At 42.8% G+C, this 19,426-nt stretch overlaps 1 protein-coding gene across 12 annotated transcripts in view; it reads left to right on the forward strand.

Moving 5' to 3' along the window:
* The window catches only part of ZMIZ1 (zinc finger MIZ-type containing 1), a 282,517-nt gene that overhangs the window by 239,822 nt on the left and 23,269 nt on the right, over nt 1–19,426 (forward strand). For 7 of the 12 annotated variants that reach the window (XM_033148712.1, XM_033148716.1, XM_033148714.1 and 4 more), the window contains 5 exons: nt 8,012–8,080; nt 12,360–12,474; nt 13,679–13,896; nt 16,238–16,436; nt 18,675–18,962. In XM_033148712.1, the coding sequence (XP_033004603.1) occupies nt 8,012–8,080; nt 12,360–12,474; nt 13,679–13,896; nt 16,238–16,436; nt 18,675–18,962 (889 nt within the window). The remainder of the gene's footprint in view (nt 1–8,011; nt 8,081–12,359; nt 12,475–13,678; nt 13,897–16,237; nt 16,437–18,674; nt 18,963–19,426) is intronic. The other 5 variants (XM_033148718.1, XM_033148723.1, XM_033148719.1 and 2 more) reach the window with 3 other exon arrangements.

Here is a 19,426-nt window from a genome sequence, read left to right on the forward strand (position 1 = left end):
AATCAGCATGGCATGGCTGGGTGTATGGGGGCAAAAATGCTAAATAATAGTGTCTTGTCTCTTCTTTTCGAAAGCTATTTTTGCTGTTCTTTGGGCATGCATACTAGCATACTAGCTGGATTTACAGATGCAAGTCCATCAAAACCCTTCATTCATGCTGCCTGCTATACCTTCTCTGATTCACTCTCCCTGTAGAGCATCCTTCAGTTCCCTGGTTTCTGTGCAGAGCTTTTTTCTTCTTCCTCTCTCTCTGGTTTTGGAGGCAAAAAGAAAAACAAAACAAAACCCAGAAGTGGAATCTGTTTCAGTACCTCCTTTCCTGATTGTTGTAGCAATTGCTGACCTCCAGGCACTATGAATAAACAGCAAAGCTGGGAACAAAAGGATTCTTCTGGCTGCCATTATCTCACATTAACATAGCAGAGGCACTGCGGTGTGAACAATGCCATTCCCATTCACCGATAATCAGTGAGTTCCTGGGCGTTTGGATTACCAAGGCAACAGGCAATGGTAGAATACTGGGTGGGTGTCTTGGTTTGGTTTTTAAAATCATTGTTATCCTCATTATTGAAGGATCAACTGGATATAGAATCCTAAGGTATTTTGATAAGTACAAGTAAAATTTAATGCCTTGCTACTTAACGGGGTAAACGGAGAAATTTCCTTTGAATGCTGGCACATGGGTTGAATAAATCATGGTTGAAACAGGGCTGGCTGATGCCGTGGAATGCAATAAAGATGAAATTGTGTATGTCAAGCTGCAAATGAATGTGAGGCATTTTTAGTGTCTTTGGAACACAGGTAACAGGTGGAATGTTAATAGCAGGTGGGATTTGTCGTAGGGGGGCTGTAGCAATGTGTGTATGTGTATAGTCTACCTGAATGCCGGAATTGAGTGCAACATTAGAATCTTTTTGGAAGGGGGGGTGATTCTATCCCATAATTTGAAAGTACGGTAATAAATAAATCCAATATCTGGGGTGCATTTTCTGTAACAACTCTCTTCCTTTCCAACATAGTTTTATCATTTTCCTAGCATGCTGTGTATGTTTTTCTGTGTAGAGTTTACATGGGCACCAAGTGTATATGGGGTTGGCCTCAGCTATACACTCTTGGCTGGGCTCCAAAGAGTTCTTTGGGGCACACTCAAGAACTTGGGCATGGGCATGGCCACTGGCAGATGACTTCTTCGGCTTTAAACAGCAGGCACCTGTGCCATATCACAAACTGCTTTTGAAAGCCCCTTTCAAAAGTGGAAACCGCTGTTTGAGGAAACACAAGACCTTCGGTGCGTAGAACTACCGTAATTGTGCCATTCTTTGGATCCCAACTGCTTTGCTTCCAAATCCAGAATCATCCAAACTGAGCTTCTAAATCAAACTTCAATCTGTTTCCCTAATCTAAATTTAAGAGGGCTGGGTTCTGCCATCTGCTTGCATGATTTACAGCATCTTATTCTCCAAATGGATTGCCTCACTGTACCAACAACCTCATTAGGGTCGACTAAAGTATCACAAAATGGTGAGAAACCTTTTGAGTTCTCTGTAAAATCAGGCTGGATGTTAAGCAAAGAGGGAAGATAGATGGGGTTGGGGAGAAATCAGCTGCATTGGCCACAGTGTTTTGACAATGTTTAGTAACCCGATTTCCAATGGAATGGTATACTCTTGCTTCAGTGCTCATACTTTTGCTTTGTCATTGAAAACATTCTCTAGTAGAAGGAGTTGGCAGACTTAGACCACATCTGCAACCCAGTTCATTTTGTTTTCATGACTTTCCCCTAACTGTTAAGTTCCACATTATCGTTGAACTTTCACACGGTGTAGAAGCCACTTTCGGAACTCTAGTGGAATATAGTGAAAGTTTAGTGGTTATTTCTGTGTTATTTGCTTCCAGGAAAAAAAAAACACTGTGCAGGTAATATGGAAAGAAGTGCTATATTCCACAATAGTTCCAGAAGTGAAATCTCAAATATAGTGCAGAACTTAACAGTTAGGGAAACATCATGGTGGATTAAATTGTCATGGGAATGCAGCCTTAGTTTCTGCTAGGTGCTCTGCAGGTTACACCTAAGGATCATAATGTTTGCATTGGTTACTGTGAGTTTATTCTTGGCTACAGCTTGTGATTAGTGAAGAGAGAGCTTAAACACAAGCCCAGGTTTGAATGAGACCTCAACTCAGCATAGTGTAGGAGTAAAAAACACCAAGGGAGGAGTAATGTGGCTGCATACTGGGAGCAACCACATAGTTTGTTTGTCTGTCTGTGATGTGCAATGCGGAATTTGCTAATATAGCATAGGCTACCTTAGCACATAAGTCAAACATGTAAGTATTTCATCAAATACTGTGCTTAGGCTTTGTAGGTCTTTGGGAGCCAGTGTGGTGTAGTGGTTAAGAGTGGTAGACTTGTAATCTGGGGAACCGGGTTTGCATCTCCGCTCCTCCACATGCAGCTGCTGGGTGACCTTGGGCTAGTCACACTTCTCTGAAATCTCTCAGCCCCACTCACCTCACAGAGTGTTTGTTGTGGGGGAGGAAGGGAAAGGAGAATGTTAACCACTTTGAGACTCCTTCGGGTAGTGATAAAGCGGGATATCAAATCCAAATCATCTTCTTCTAGGTCTATGTACACCAAATCTGAGGCTAAGGGGGTGTAAAATTTTGAACATTTTATGCAGTGGATAAAATATTGAACATGGTGAACCAAGAATCAAATACTTGCTCAACCGTGAAGTATTATCTTACTACATTTTTATCCTACTTCCCCCTCCAAGGAGCTCAGAGTGATGTACATGATTACATATTTATTTTCACAGATAGAGGTAGAGGCAGAGGTATCATCTAGTGAGATTTATGGTTGAGTGATGATCTCCCTGGCCTAACTCTGTTATTCTACCCACAACACCACACCAGCTGTCCATCAGAATAGTGTGTGGCTTTTGACAACTCACTCTCTTACATCCTAGTCTCACCTCAGAAGGTTGCTGGGAGGATAACAGAGATAAGGGTTGTAAACAGGAAAAGAACGCTATAGAAATAATTCAGATTGGGACACAGAAGTCTGTATTATATGAAGATTAAACAAAGTACATGTAAGAGACATGTGAATGAGTTTTACAGAAACAGTTTTATTTGCATATCTCTCATCTGCACATATTTTTTTAATCCTCTTTTCATTTCATTGATAGATATCCTAAATTGTCCTTATTCTTATTGCCTTATACCACAATGTATGCCCTCATGCCTGTTTCTTCCACTCCACTCACACTAACTCAGGGATTAAGCAGAAACCTTGAAACAGCAAGCTTTTGAAGTTAGAGATTTCATTCAAGGCAGGCAAAAATGTAGGCAGCTATGTTGATCCATTGGGGGGGGATCCAAAAAGAAGCACAGTGTAACATTTTTTTAAATATATACAGATATATATATATATTCGCAAGAACAGCAAGGAGGAGGGAGAAGAAAAAGGTGTGTTTTTAAAGGGCCTTTTGAGGGTTTCCACTGCAATATGTGACTGCAGTAATATGGTGCAGCAGACACAGCTTCTTTCTCCCAGGATACCTTGGAGTAACCTGAAATCTTCTGCACTTGTCACAAATACTCACTGCATTTATCTGCAAAGAATTGCCAGGTGTGCCTCCAGCATCCCCTTTAACCAACAGCATCTTACTAGCTCATTACTTTGTAACTTTCAGTTGGTCCTTCCAGAGTTGTTAAGTTTTTGCTTTTCTTTGGAGCCGTATATTAATGCAGTCAGAAGATACGATCTTGCCCTGAGGCCAGGTGAAGCCACCATTTTGAGGGGCAGACTTGGAGCAACAGAAGGTATAATCTACCAGAGTCGTTATCCTGAGCATTTTCCATTCGTTTTGTTAAGGCTTGCACAAGATGCTCTGCGTGGGCACCAAAATGTCCCGGGGACTGACCCTGCAAATGCCCAGATAACCCACTGTGGGCTAGAACCAGTCCCATGCAGATCACCCTTTGCCTTTCAGAAAGGCACTTAAAAGCCCAATACCTCAGGGCCATTGGTTCAAATGAACTAAGCCATGTGCTGCAATACAGTAGAAGACAACTTCCTCACCTCAGTCACTGCCTAGAGGAAAATTCTTCACTGCCCCCCCCCTCCAAGTGTAAGAGTCTGACTCTAGGAATAGTCAAAAGGAATTTACCAATGGAATTCTCATCTTGGAACTCCCTGCTTCAGAAATCAGGCAGGGCCCCAAAGGCACAACAAGTAGCAGTGCCTTTCTTAGGGCATATCCACACATATCTTTTGCCCCACACTCTCTAGGCACAGACCTGTGCGCCAGGGCAAAACAAAAATAAAACGTGCTCAGACACAGACCTGCAAAGCCCAGATCTATGGCTAGAAATGCACAACAAAGCAAAGTGTGGATGAGCCCTTAGTCATGCAGTATCTTAAGATGCTGGCAGGTTTGGTTAAGATACACCTGTTTCTCTTTAGTGAACAGGAAGGTTAATGTCCAGTGACTTTTCCAGCGTACTGGGTCAAGTGCATGTTACAGGCGTGTGTAAGTGAGAGCAAGTCAGGTGCAATTCGAATCTCACAATCATGAGAAATCTACTGATCTGGTTACCATACATCATAGTTAAAGAGATCTGGTTTCTTAGTTGCTGTCAGTGTACAGATAATTCCATCATTTCTTTCCTGAAGTCAGCTTACTCTTCCTCTGAAACTTTAGAGCACAGTTGGAATTTCTTAAAAGGAATGTATGATGTACTAGTAGCAGGAACAGTTAAATGGTGCAGAAAAAAATTAAATTAGCTTGCTTCTGGTATGTTGTAGTTCACTGCAGTTCATTTCTGAGGTGTATATGAAGAGCTTTTCAGAAGAGTCAGTATATGTTGCTTTATTATAAAAGTGCAAGATGACCCGTAAATTATGGGAATGTTTGAAGGCTGCAGCATTTAAAATCTGAAGTTTTCAGATATGTAAATAGTGAGATGAACACACTTGTGCTTCAACAATATTTCAATATGTTCCTATCATTTTATGTAATTGTATTTTGTATAAATTATTTAAAAATATATTTAAAATGTTCTGTTTACAAACAAAACATTTAAATAGCTACCTTTCTACCGGTAGGGCAGGGGCACAGCCAGGATTTTTGTTAGGGGGAGTGGGCAGAACCTCAGATTTGTATCAAATTTTTTGCCCAGGCCCGTTTTTGTTAGCGAGGCTCATTGAATGAAGCATGCTACCAAAAAATCTCATGTGGCTCTGCATGGCAGAGATGGATTTGGTTGTGATGAAGAAGTTGTCTTGGGCAGCTTGCCCACGTTTCCTGATTTTCTCATTGAAGAACTCTAGAGGTCCCCAGAACACAGTTTGAAAAACACAGCAGTAAAGAACCAAGCTTTTGAAGCTTTCAGTGGTTTTTAAAAGATGGGATCTTGACAAGTGCAATTTTTTCTCAGTCCTGCAGTGGTAGTATGACATGTCAAGCTGCATGCGCCAAAGTTTCCTCTTCTGCACAACTGGTACAGAGACAAGAGAAATGTCTTCTGTAGCATCTTGTCATCTTAAGCCCCCGTTCTGGCATTATCCTGGCAGCAAGGAAGCTGCTGCTTTTTATGCTGCCCTAATAATGCCTGGAGCCCAAGGCAACCTGGCAGGAATCAGGGATTCAGCTAGTTCCTACACCAATGTTGCCTTCCTGGGAGCTGTGAGAAGGAGCTGCCTCACTGTCCTCTTCACATGATTAGGATTCCCAGCATAAAAGGAGCAGTGCAAGGGGCCAATTCCAGAAGGGATTCTACATTTACCCCTTTGCAACAGGCTGTACTACAGAGCACCCCAAGGTCCTCACCTGAGCTCAGTGAATTTGAATAGGGTGAGGAAGGGACGTAATACATGCATAAAAGTTTCTAGTAATTTATAAATTTCATTTAGACACAAAAGGGATGAGGGCAGTATTTAACCTCACAGCAACCTTGTGAGAGGAGTTAGGCGAAGAAAAGGTGAGTCACGCACAGCGTGTCATAGATTTGAACCCAAGTCTCTTGGGTCAAAGTTCAACACACTAAGCAATACACCACACTGGCTCTCCTCAAAGTTAATTGGATTACAGTTAGTTTTATCTTATATTGGCACGTTTCTTCTAGTTCAATTCTTTAGACTGATTTTAAAATGTCAAGTCCTTGTTGAACACTCTAGTCTAATATAGCTGGTTTGGTCACAGTACATTGGTTTCAATCAAATGGCATATGATGCATAAGGGAGAGATGTGGCTGGTGTCTTCTTCGGCTGTACCTGGTATCCCCATGGATCTGGCATGGGGATCAGGTCCACTCCTACTGCTCACTTTGTCCTCCACCTTTCCCCTGGCCTCCTTTCCTAGTTCTGTCTCTCTCTCCTAACCTCCCATCCTGCTTTCCCCCTATCAAGCTCTCACTTTGGAGACAGCGGCTGTGGCTCACTGAGGCAGCCCATGCCTTGCACATGGAATGTCCCTGATTCAATCCCTGGCATTTCCAATTACAGATATCGGGTATCAAGGCTATGGGAGACCCATTACTGAAACCCTGGAGAGCTGCTGTCAATGAGTAGTCAACACTGGGCAAGATGAGCCAGTGGTCAGATTCTGTATTAGGCAGATTTTCATGCTTATATGCTCAACTGGTCTGTCATACACATACACCCTAGTCCTCTGTGCTGTTTCTCACTTTGCTTCTGAGAAAGCCTCCAGTCTTCTAGGCACACCAGGCAGAGTGAGAAGGATGGCATAATCACTTCACTGGGCCTTCCAGGATGCTCTGCACTCCAGCACATACCTGTCTGAGCCAGCCTCTGGCACCAGCCCTCACAGTTGCGGATTAACTCTCCAATTGTTTTACTACCTGCATTACTTGTTTCCCCATCAGAACTGCTAAGTGGTCAGTGTCCAGTGTTGTTACTCTGAGATGAATACTGTTTTTCACAGATGCAGGGGTCTTTGGGAATGTCAGATTCCTCGCGCATCAATTCACATAGTCTGCAGTTTAAAACAGCAACCCCAATGTTTCTTTCAAAGTGTTCCCCTTATGTATTGGGGCAGAACTACGTATTCTGGAAGCCGCCCAGAGTGGCTGGGGAAACCCAGCCAGGTGGGCAGGGTATAAATAATAAAATTATTATTATGAGCAAGATGATAGGCATCCCTATGTCAAGTACTCTCCCTTTATACCTGTAACATGTAGAAATGGTGGCCTTGTGTCATGGTTGCAGCATTCTGTGTCTTTCTTCACCCCCAGTCCATGCTACTGGCGGCTGCTGCTGCTGGCAACGCCGGATTTAGGGTTGGACAGGGTGTTCCCCTGCACAGGGCGCGCAAAATGGCAACAACAATTTATACAAGTACCTACTGAGAAGATCAATTAAAAAAGCAACTGCACCAAAAGTAATTACTGTGAAAATAATAAATATTTGGGGGGGGGTGCCAAATTTTGCCCTTGCTCAGGGCACCGTATTACCAAAGTCTGCCCCTGCTGCTGTCAAGTGCAGGGAGATGTGCATGCTGATGCCATGACATGGGATAAGCAATATTATAAGTTGCAGGGGGGGAAACTCGATGTGAATATGGTATTTTCAGAACAGCACCCCCAAGCCCCCTGTATTGTGTAGATACATATCAGACTGTGGCTTATTCTTTGTGTGTTGGTATGTCACAAAATTTATCTAGCTTTGTGATTTGCTAATGTGCTCCTTTTCCTCTTTGGTGGTAAAGTAACAGAGGCTGATTAGATAATACTGCAATTTTCCTGTTTGAAAGCAAAAATAAGTTGGACGAAGTGAGGAAAGCCAAGGGTGTGTGTGTCTGTGTGTGTGTGTGTGTGTGTGCGTGCGTGCTTGCCTGCTCATTGTCTGGAGTAGCTATAAGCCTAACTTAGCCCCAGGTCATAGATGACATCATTGTGAGGACCACATGCAAAACAGGGTAATCAATGTGCTTTGTTAGGGCTTTCAATTTTTATTCTGGACCTACACTTTCCCTTCTGATTCATAGGTGCATATGTGACGGCTGCCATCTTGACAGACCCCAGAGATTGAAACGGGGACCTCCAGAGCTGAAAGCGTGAGTCTCTACAGCTTGCGCTAAAGAGCCGGGCTCTGAAATAGGCTGTAAAAGACTCCCTTGTTCTCTGTGGATCAGCCACAGAAAGGGATAGTTCATATACTTAAGATAGATTTACCCATAGCTATTCGTCCCCAGCTTCTTTCCCTGTACCTAGTGCTTCAGGAACAGTTCTCTGCAGTGCTCTGTCCTTTGATAGCTCCCTCTTTGTACCACCAAGTCCATGCTTCATGTTTCAATCCTAAGGAAACTCACCAAAAGTTGCCTTTGCTCCTTCACTGGCATTACCAGTGGGGCATGTGGGTAAACAGCACCAGAGCAAAAAGCTGCTCTTGGATCAAAGGTGTTTTCATAGACAAGATGTGCCAATGTGAATAGGGAACAGTTACAGCGACTGTACACAAAGTCAGACAGAAACGCCCTAAGGACATTTCAGATAGGGTGGGGTAGTTGTTTAATAATTGAGACTTGTGTCTTGCCCTGTCACTAAGCCCCAGGGGGATAAACAATATTTTTACTTCACTTATCTTCACATGATAGTTCTGTGATGAGATGGGTCACCATTATTTATGCTATACACATAGAGAACTAAACCTGGGAAAGGTTGTTTTTTTTGAAGGCTATTCACTGAGTCTAGGGTTGCCTAGGCATTTGAACCCAGGTCTCCTGATTCCACCTTCCAGCCCATGACCACTGGAGTTTTCTTAGCTGATTTTGGGGAGTTTAAGGAGCTGTGCTTACCTGCAGTGCATCTTGTTAGCATGAGACCCCAGCAAACCGCCTAGCAGGTAATTGTAGGATTGGGGTATTAAAGAACAGAACCACAGTAAATGTGGGCATTGTGAAGAGGGACTGCAGAATATGTGAAAGGATTGCCCTACAGTTAAGCATATAGACACTAGAGTGTTCTATAAAAGAATCAAGGAAACGCCGGTTGCAGCAGACACTTAAGAGACTCAGACTGATAGAACACATTATGCTGCCAAATTAAATTAGGTGCCTCTTCTCCAAAAGCAGAGTTGGGAGGCAAAAGTTGTGTGTGGAAGTGGGGTTTCCATACCCCCTTCCATTCCCCTTGCACCCCGCTCCATTGTTTCCCTCCTTGCCAATGTTCTAGGCCAGTGGTTCCCAATTGGTGGTCCGCAGACTGCAGGGGGTCCGTGGCACCATTCACATAACAAAAGCTACTATAGAGATATCAAAATTTGCAGAATTAGGGGTTCCATGGCTTGGCTTCTGAAAAACGGGGGGGGGGGGGGCACAGAACTTAGCTAATAGGAAACCACTGTTCTAGACACGTGACTGAAACATGATGCTGACACTCCAGCTGAGAAAAAAATGGCAGGGAGAATTGCAGTGGGGATGTAGCTGGCAGGGAAAGGATTAAGCACCTCTCTTCCCGCTTCCAAGTCACCCCTTCAGTGGAGAAGCAGCAGCTAGGAGGCTGAAAAGTGAATTGTCTGTAACGTATGGTCCCAGACGATGAGGAAAACTAATGTCCCAGCTGACTGCAAGCAAATACTTTGTTCTTGATCTTGCAGTTTCTTTAATTGTTTGATTTTAGTGCTTTACTGTGCTATTGATGGAATGATGTTGCTACAATATTTTCATAAAATCACACTGTGGTATAAAAACTAGTATCCTGATTCTTGGCACATTTACTTGATAGCAAGTTTCAGTATTCACAGTGCCACCTATTTCCATGTTGTGTGCAGTATTCCCTAGGTAAAGCTTAGTCTGAGAATGAGGGTCTAAAGAAAAGTATTGACGGACTAACAGATTATGTTCAGTCCTTGGTGTCTCCTGTAGCTTCTTCATAGCAACACCTATTATAAGTCTCAGGTTGCATTAAAGTGGTTGTCTTCAACCTTTCTGTTCACCTCTAGCCCCAATCTGCAACATGGAGCCCACATTTGTTTTCTCTCTTTCCTTTTTCTTAAAAAAGAAAGAAAGATGATAGTGATGATGCCATTGGTACAATCCACTTCAGATTACACAAATTGAAAGCCAGTGTCTTTATGCTTATTTAGGTTAGAAAATTATCCACAATAGCATTGTCCTCCAAAGGAAAGTTAATGTTAAAACTTCCCCCATTGTTACTCTTGAGAAGTCAGCCTGTTTTAAGGTTTGGAGGAAGCTAAACACCCTTTAAATTGTGTTTCTGTTCCCATTGCATCCCCTCCAGTCATGCACAATATCCATTTCAAAGGGATGCCCTCAAAATAAACATTTGCATTCTTAATTATGTATCATGGTTAAGAAGATGTTTCAGATCCAGTTTGTTTATTCCATTTGTATTGTTACTTTTGTTTTTGTCCATTGCTCATTTTCAACAGGTAGGACCTGCTAGGTCAATTTTGATTGTGAGCTTTTGCCATGTTTGGATCCCCAAGAAAACTTAACTGCTGGTTTTTTAATTATTACACATACACTCTCATTTCCAAGCTTTATGTAACACACATTTTGAGTAGGAGTGTTTCGATTATCTGTAATAAACAGCCTCAAGTGCTCCAGCACTGGAAATCATAGCAACCAAAGTTAGCAGAATCGTACTTCAACAAAAAGATAGCTTGACTTTGCCCAGCACCATAACCCCTGTATTTATTCATCACATTCATATCTGTCTTCAAAGGTTATTTAATTTATACATATTGGAAAGCTTGAAATTTTATATTTTACATTCCTGTGTTAATGGGTTGCACCTATTTAAGTTTAAAAATATGATATGCATGTATGCCAATTAACGCAGAGCAGACGCACATCAAAGACCAAGCTGTAGGTTGCAGGTTTTGAGAATACAGCAAATAAATAATAATACATTTATAGGTGAATATAGTGCCTGCGGACATAGTTTGTTCACATCTGCAGGTGCAGCACTTGTGCATGGAGGGTCCCAAGACAGCATCCTACAGCCCTGATTCCCTTTCCCATTTATGTGTGAACAGGCAGCACGATGAGATGTTAGGAGAATATTGGGCTTCTTATGTCCACCATCCAACTCTCTTTTGTGCCTGATACAAGAGGAGGGAGGCGAGAGACATGTGCAGGCCTCCTGTTCTCCTTAATATCCCATCAGATTGACTGTGCACATCCCTGTAGACATGGTGCACCAGGAAGCTCTCTTGAGCTGTATTGGAATCAACCATACATCTAGGTCCTGCTTGTGATGCAAATGGATTGTGACATTTGTAGAGTTTTCTACCATATTTGATCACCTACATAGCAAGGTCATGGGGATTTTTTTTTAGAGTATGTTCTTTATGTCTATATCAACCTAAGCTCACAGAAAGAGAGGCTAGATCTATTTAGCTGTATGCATGAGTATAATTTATTGGGGGGGGCAAATAATCCTGGCTCTCATATGCCACAAAATATGTAATTTTATTACATCAGGGTTTTATAGTAATAAAAGCTTTTATGCAGCGCTTTTTGAATGTGCAAAGTGCTTTGAATATATTTTATCTCAGTATACGTACAACAACTCCTGTAAGGCAGGTCAGTGTTGTTATCCCCAGATTGCTGATTCGGGAAGATGGACCAAAAGAGAGAAGACCCTTACCTAGTAAATTCATTGCAGACTTCCTGTTTCACAGCTGATTCTTAGTCTGTGTACCACAGTAGCTCTCATAGTACACTAATAGGGGTTTTTGGGTGTGCTGCTTATGCAACGTGTGAGAGGATGCCCTCTGAATTCTAATTTTAGCTCATGTAGCAATTGCCGTTCCTTTAAAGGATTGCTATGAGCCAGTGCAGGAAGAAAGAGCTGGAGTCTAGACCTGATTGGGCTGGGACAAGGGAGCTAAAGCCATGGTGGCTCAAGAGCTTAAAAATAAATGACATTGGCAAAGCAAATGTATCCAAGCATCCACTTTGCTTCATGTGTTGCTTCAGTTGCTAAAAACCCACTTTCGCAAATTTATTGCCATTTGCCACTTCTGCAGGTAGCATAGTTTCATAAGTGAAACTCTTCATGCTTCAACTAATTTCATTGCCATTCACCTCCACAATCATTGTCATATGCATTTGTGCTTCACTGTCAAACGTATTTCTTCCCTTCGCTGATGCAAAAGCAATTGCTCTCCTTGCAACCAAACAGAAGCTATTAACTTTGTAAATGTTATCACTGTCAGGCAGTTCACCAAGCTAGTGTATTGGCTGGGGAATGAAAATTAAAAGATTGCTCTTCCCACCCAGCCCAAGCACTCCTTTAAATTATAAAGTATGACTTTATATACTAGGTGTATCTCTTCTCCCCCCCTCCCCATTTTCTTTTTTGCAGTGATGGGACTTTCCCGTATGATTCTGTTCCTTGGCAGCAAAACACCAACCAACCACCAGGCTCCCTGTCAGTGGTCACTACAGTATGGGGTGTGACTAACACCTCCCAGAGCCAGGTAAGCTTCATTTTGTGGCTTCTCTCCTTGGTAACCATTCTTTGGATCAGATAAGGCAGAACTGCTAGAGGCTGAAAAAAAATAATTCCTGGGCCCAAACAAAACATAGCTATCCTATGAAATTTGTGCTTCTCCAAATCTTGTGACGCACTTCTCCAATTTGTTGTAGGAAGTGCACACAGAGATGTGCATGTTTAACATAATGAAAATGCATTATATGGGGAAATTGCTTGCCAAGATGCGTATATTAGAAAAAGGAAAACTGCAAAGTGACTGGAAAAACCAGGCACTGTGTGAAACTGAAACTGCCAGATTCATCCATCTCTACTGGGCCTAAATTTGGCTTTCAAACAAGGCCTGCCCGTCCATAAGGCAGGCTGAGGCAGCTGCCTTGGGCAGCTTCCAGCAGTATCCCACCAAAATCTTGCGAGATCTTGTGTACTCTGTGAGATCTTGACCATCGTCATCGCTATGCGGGTACTGCTGTGTGACCCCGGTAAGGGAGGCAGCAGCAGTGGCATGGCAGGGTGGCAACAATAGTCCTGTAGCCCTAGAATCTTTCAGTGCAGGTGTGGGCAGAAGGTAGACCACTGTCCACCAGGGGATTTCAAGTGGATAACTTAGTAATTGCTGGTTGATGGGATTTAAAAATAAAGCTGCCCTAGGTGGATCTTGATCTTATTCTGCAATACATTCCTTACATTCTGAATCAAGAGTGATCACTTAATGCTAATTCATTATATATTTAACCTTTGTGAGATCCTGAATTTGCATTCTTGCTTTGCAAATGTAAAATGCATTAGTGGACCATGGAGATTCTAGAGGAGAAAATAAGCAATCACCCAGATTGAATTTAGCCATTCCTCTTCTGGGGACTCTTACGTGGTTCCAGATAGCCCATGCTCTAAGACCACTGGATAGGCAGGGACTGAGATAATAAGGGTAAGCAAGAAGGGAAGGTGCATTACACAGTCAGGCCATTGGTCTTTCTCGCCACAGTGGTGTTTCAAGATATCAGGCTTCCCACCCCCACCCCTGGTCCCTCCCAAGATCCCTTCTCTGGATCTGCCAGAGATTGAAGTTGCAACTGTCTGCACAAAAGCATACAAACCCTGACACAGAGTTGCACCTCCTGTAATGGAATGAGTGCTGCTATCAGAGCTGTTCACATGCTACTTCCATTTTTTCTTCTTCTTTCAACCAGGTGCTGGGAAATCCTATGGCAAATGCTAACAATCCTATGAACCCAGGAGGAAATCCCATGGCTTCTGGGATGACTACCAGCAATCCTGGCATGAATTCACCTCAGTTTGCTGGGCAGCAACAGCAGTTCTCGGCCAAGGCAGGCTCTAATCAGCCGTATATCCAACAGGGCATGTATGGGCGGCCCAACTACCCAGGGAGTGGAGGCTTTGGGGGAAGGTAAGGCTGGTTTGTGTAGAATAGAGCTTGGCACTTCTCAGGCATCTTAAGTAGGCAATGGATGGATGTATTTTAAGCAGGAGCAGCTTAAACGACGAGGTCCTTTGCCATTCAACACATGGACCACATACACATGCTTGAGAGGCATATCACACTCCCTCCGCTCGTTAAGACATGCAAATAAAAACGCACCTGCTAGATCCAACCCAGCGTTCTTTTCGCAGCAATTGTCAGTCTGACAAACAGGGGATTATGGTAATGAGCTTTTCTTGTTGCTTCCCCTAACATCCAGAATTGGGTGATATAGTGCCTTTGTAGATGGAGGATCCATTTAATTCTCACAGTTAATAGGCACCAATGGATTGATTCTCTGTGAACTTGCCTGATCCATTCTTAAAGTCGGAGATAGGGAACCCAGGGCCCTCCAGACACTATGAGACTCTGATTCCCATCAGCCCCAGCTGACATGGACAGTTGTCAGGGATGATGGGAGTTGTAGTCCAGGAACATGGAGGGCCACAGGTTCCCCAGCCCTGTTTAAAGCCCACAATTAGTATTGAATGCCATATTCATATAGATGTATACAGAGAAAACTCTTGGTAGTTCTCCTGTTCAGCTGATACTTCATGCCTATGTTGAGATTGGGAGTGAGCATTGAGACCACATGTTTCTCCTGCCTACTCCTCACTGTGGGGAGGACCAACCATATTAATCTGAATATTGGATCTTCCTGGCCTTATGACATAATCAAATTCTGTTTCACAAGGACATGGAGACTGCATATGGAAATAAAGTCTGGTGATTTCTGGTTTGGTTGCTCACTTATCATCCCAAGGTGAGGAAAAGAACAGGCAAACCTGAGGGCCACTTCCAGTCTCTTAATCTGACCAGACCCCAAGAGACCCATACTATCATAAATCTAACGTGCTAGAGAGATTATAGGCCTTCTATAATATGGTTATAAAATGGTTGTCTTGCTGAAAGTTATGTAGTTATGGGGCCTTTGAACTTTATATAGTTGGGGTCTTCGAACCTAAAGCATATATAGTTATAAGATAGTTAGCTTACTGAAATTTCACTTTTCTTATTGTTCATCACCTTTACAATATGGGAACAAAAATCACAGTCTCAGCTTTAAGGCATTCTTGAAAAAAACAGTGAAAGAAGAGAGTTACATAAACATAGAAGCAGGATCCTTAACAGTATAGTGTACTGTTAATGGATAATCATGCCGTCAATTTGTTTTTCTGCTTATGCAAAAAGTCCTAAGGTGTTACAGTTAACTATGCCTAGTAAAACTACATAGTTGCTTTTTTAAAAAAAAAGGCTGTCTAGACTCAGAGGGAAATTAATCACAGTAGCAGGAAATGATTTGCAAATGACTTAGGTCAATCAATTAACTCTAATAAACACCTAAAATAAAGTTTTAATTAACTCTGAAATTGTGACACAAACCACAGTTTAGCCATGATTAACATTTTGCTAAGCTAGTATGTGAAGGATATTGATGGGTACAAGTACTGCTGCTTTGCATGAGAGAATGATCTTTGAATGTGACTGAATCCGAGGCCCAACAATACTGTGCTTGCATTCGGAGGAATTGTCACCACAGAAAATTCATCTGGCAAAACATTGGTCTTAGATGGTTATATTTATCTGCATTGTTCAGAAACAATTCAGGCACGCCTCATTGATTTATGTTTATGCAGACTGATGTTGTCATCAATCCATGTTGGCATACCTAGACCTACCAAGTACCCCAACGTGCTGTCATTGCCCCCACTGAGGAGGGGAGGCAGCCCTTCCTTCCTCCAGGTTGCCTGAAGATGGGGTGCCTGGTGAATTTTACTGGAGCCACCACATTTCTGAGAAAATATGCAAATGGATAAAAGCAATTCCCTGCAAAAGTTCTCAGCGGATGGGGGTTACAGAACTCATGAAAGGAAACAAAAATAACCAGAAATCTGGGACTGGGGTGGGTTTGGGAATTGAGCATGAATGTAAATAGTACGTTTGCAGTAGATACTCTTGGGAGGGGAGAAGAGTGGAATTTGCAAAGGATTGCCACCTGGAATGAGGTGTGAGAATTAAAGTAGCATAAGAAATCAGCAGAGAAGTATAAAGTGACTCAATTCTGTGGGGGGCAACATTATATTTGAAAGCATCCAGAGTGATGCTGCAGTTGCATAATTCCCTAAACTCTGTACAGGGATTATCAAATATTGGTATATGTAGCATCTCACTTTCATTCTGCACATCTCCCCCCCCTGTATTGTGCCTGTTCTGGTCCCAAATGCAAGCTTGAACACTGATGCCTTTTAATTGCATTTCACTCCTTTAGCTACCCAGGAGGTCCTAATAATCCTGCAGGAATGGGGATGCCGCCCCACACCAGGCCGCCTGCTGATTTCACTCAACCAGCTGCTGCTGCTGCCGCTGCTGCAGTTGCGGCAGCGGCAGCTACAGCCACAGCTACCGCCACAGCAACAGTTGCAGCCCTTCAGGAAACACAGAACAAGGAAATGAATCAGTATGGACCGGTAAGAGAATCAGCCTACTCCCATCATGCATAGAGTCATTTCCCCTTTATTATGCTTTAGGTGAAATTGGTAACTTCAAGTTACAAAAACTTGGCCCATTTTCTGGAATGTACTGCATATGCAAGAAGCAGGTGATTGCTGGATGGAAATGCTAGTTCAATTTTCTTTAATTCTTAAATACATTAATCACCCTTTCTGGAAAAAGGGTTGACAAGTTAATACACTGTCAGTCACAATTGGAACTATAAAGTCAAATAGAGGAAAAACCATAATTAATAAATGTGTAACAGATTAAAACCAAAGAAAGCAGTAAGAAACCATAACTTTTTAAAATCCAAGAGAAACAATCAGACTTCTAGTAATGATATGACTTAGAGGGGTTTCTGGGATTTTGTTCTAGAGTTATAAATAAGGCTGCCACAAAGAGACGTGTTCTGAAGATTTTTCATCACAAAAGGAAGGAGTCTGAAGCCAAGCCCTCTCTAGATATCTCAAAAAAGGGGCAGAAATGTTCCTGAATACAGTGGTACCTTGGGTTACAGACGCTTCAGGTTACAGACTCCGCTAATCCAGAAATAGTACAGTACCTCGGGTTAAGAACTTTGCTTCAGGATAAGAACAGAAATCGCGTGGGGGTGGCAGTGAGAGGCCCCATTAGCTAAAGTGGTACTTCAGGTTAAGAACAGTTTCAGGTTAAGAACGGACCTCCAGAACGAATTAAGTTCTTAACCCGAGGTACCACTGTATTTATGTTGGCCTCTTTGCTGCTAACACACCCAGCTTCTAGTTGCTCAGCCTCTCTTTGAACCCAATGTTTTTTGCACCTTCCTAGCTCACCACCAGGAAGTTACATACTTGTAAACCTATGAAGCTCCCCTTTCTAGTGAAAAGAAAGCATCACCATCTGTATCTTACGTGTTAGACTCATTTAGGGTCTTGGAAGAGAGGCCTGAGAAATAAAAAGTTCATACCTAGATTAGAGCATGGTGCTGAAAATGCCAAGGTTGCAGGTTCGATCCTTGTAAGGGGACAGCTGCATATTCAAGCATTGCAGGGGGTTGGACTAGATGATCCTCTGGGGTCCTTCCAACTCTATGATTCTATGATTAAGCAAGAGAGAGAAAGTCTCTTGTATATACATTGATGGCTGGCCTGAAGTTTTGCACTTCAAAGCTATGTTTTCTTTACTTTGGAGATTTATTTCACCCTGTAAGCCAGTCTTAGACCTTTGCTCCTGAGCCCTTTGTTCTAAAATACAACCACCTCTAAGAGAAGCAGTGGCATTTCTTCCCTTTCATCTCTAAACACATACATGAATAGAAGGGTTCAATGTCTTTTCTTGGAAACCATTCAAGTGATGTTGCACCGACAAAGAAGTCTTTGGAAGTTAGTGGTTTACTACATTAGATGAAGCAATTCAGTCAGTTTAAAAGAGTTTTGTTTATAAACCTCAAAATTTAGATTGTGTAGCCTTTAAAGGACTCAGCTGGTGAGTTGCTCTGTGACATCAGAGCAGCAAAGCCAATGACATCCAGAGAGCTGTGAAAACCTGCCAATGCAGAAGGACTATTAGGCAAAAGCATAAAGAGGTTCTGACGGAGATGGAAAGAGACATGAGGGAGGACTATCAGATTTGGGCAATACAATTGTTGGAATAAGAGAGTGGGTCCTCTTATGGGATGACAATGGGCTAAACAACAGGATGCAGAGCGTAGGAGCAAATGGAGGAAAGTAAGAGGGGGCGGTTCTCCAGGAATGGGGGAAGCTCAGTGATAGAGAGCTTTGCATGCAGAATGTCTCAGGTTGTGCTCCCAAAACTTACCTCATGACTTTTTATCCCTTTTGAAAAACCCAACTATAGTAGGAAGTGGTGCATTCCTTTACTTTTTCTTCTGTGGTACTTCAAAATAAACTCATAATGTGTACAACATATACTTATTCTTAGTTTATTTTGAAGTACCACAGAAGAAAGAGTAGATGTGTACAACATATATTACAGGCCACAACATGGAGTTCCCATGGCTCTGAGAAACTTACTAACTTTTGCATACTTTTAAAGTCACTTTTAGAATTCCAGTTACACCTGCCGCAAGCAGAAATAGAGAGGCGGAGGAACGCTACCGCCCTCCCCATTTGCTGATTTTAAAATGCGACATATCCCCGACTCCCTTCAACTTGGCTCCCCCTCCCATTTTAAATGCATGTCGCATTTTATTCTTTTTTCTTCTTCTGTTGAAGGTTTGTTCCTCTTTCCAGATGGGTCCAACTCAGGCTTACAACAGCCAGTTCATGAACCAGCCTGGCCCCCGTGGCCCGGCTTCCATGCCAGGCAGCATGAACCCTGGCAGCATGGGAGCGGGCATGACGCCTTCCAGTATGAGTGGGCCACCTATGGGCATGAACCAGCCCAGGCCGCCTGGAATGAATCCCTTCAACCACGGGCAAAGGATGCCACAGCAAGCCTACCCTGGCCCGCGTCCCCAGTCGTTGCCTATGCAGGGCATGAAGAGACCGTATCCAGGAGAGGTGAGTAGCAGCAGAGGCTTCTCCTGCTCTTATGCATGCTATACAGATGATGTGTTTCTGAAGGAGTGTGGCCAACCTCCGCCATTCAGCTTGGACACTGAGATCCAGCACTGACGACCTTCTGGCAATTCCCTCACTGCAAAGAGTGAAGGTACAGGGAACCAGGCAGAGGGCCTTCTTGGTAGTGGCACCCACCCTGTGGAACGCCCTCTCATCAGATGTCAAGGAGATGAGTAACTACATAACCTTTAGAAGACATCTGAAGGCAGCCCTATATAGGGAGGTCTATTAACATGTAATGTTTTATTATGTTTTTATATATATGTTGGAAGCCACCCAGAGTCAGATGGGCAGCGTACAAATAGTAGTAGTAGTAGTAGTAGTTCATTATATGGATGATAATTTGCAAAAAAACTCACATGGTTTATGTACCAGTCACTGAAATTTAATACATGGGTGTGTGT

Source organism: Lacerta agilis, chromosome 5 (assembly GCF_009819535.1).
Source record: "Lacerta agilis isolate rLacAgi1 chromosome 5, rLacAgi1.pri, whole genome shotgun sequence".
Lineage (NCBI taxonomy): Eukaryota > Metazoa > Chordata > Lepidosauria > Squamata > Lacertidae > Lacerta > Lacerta agilis.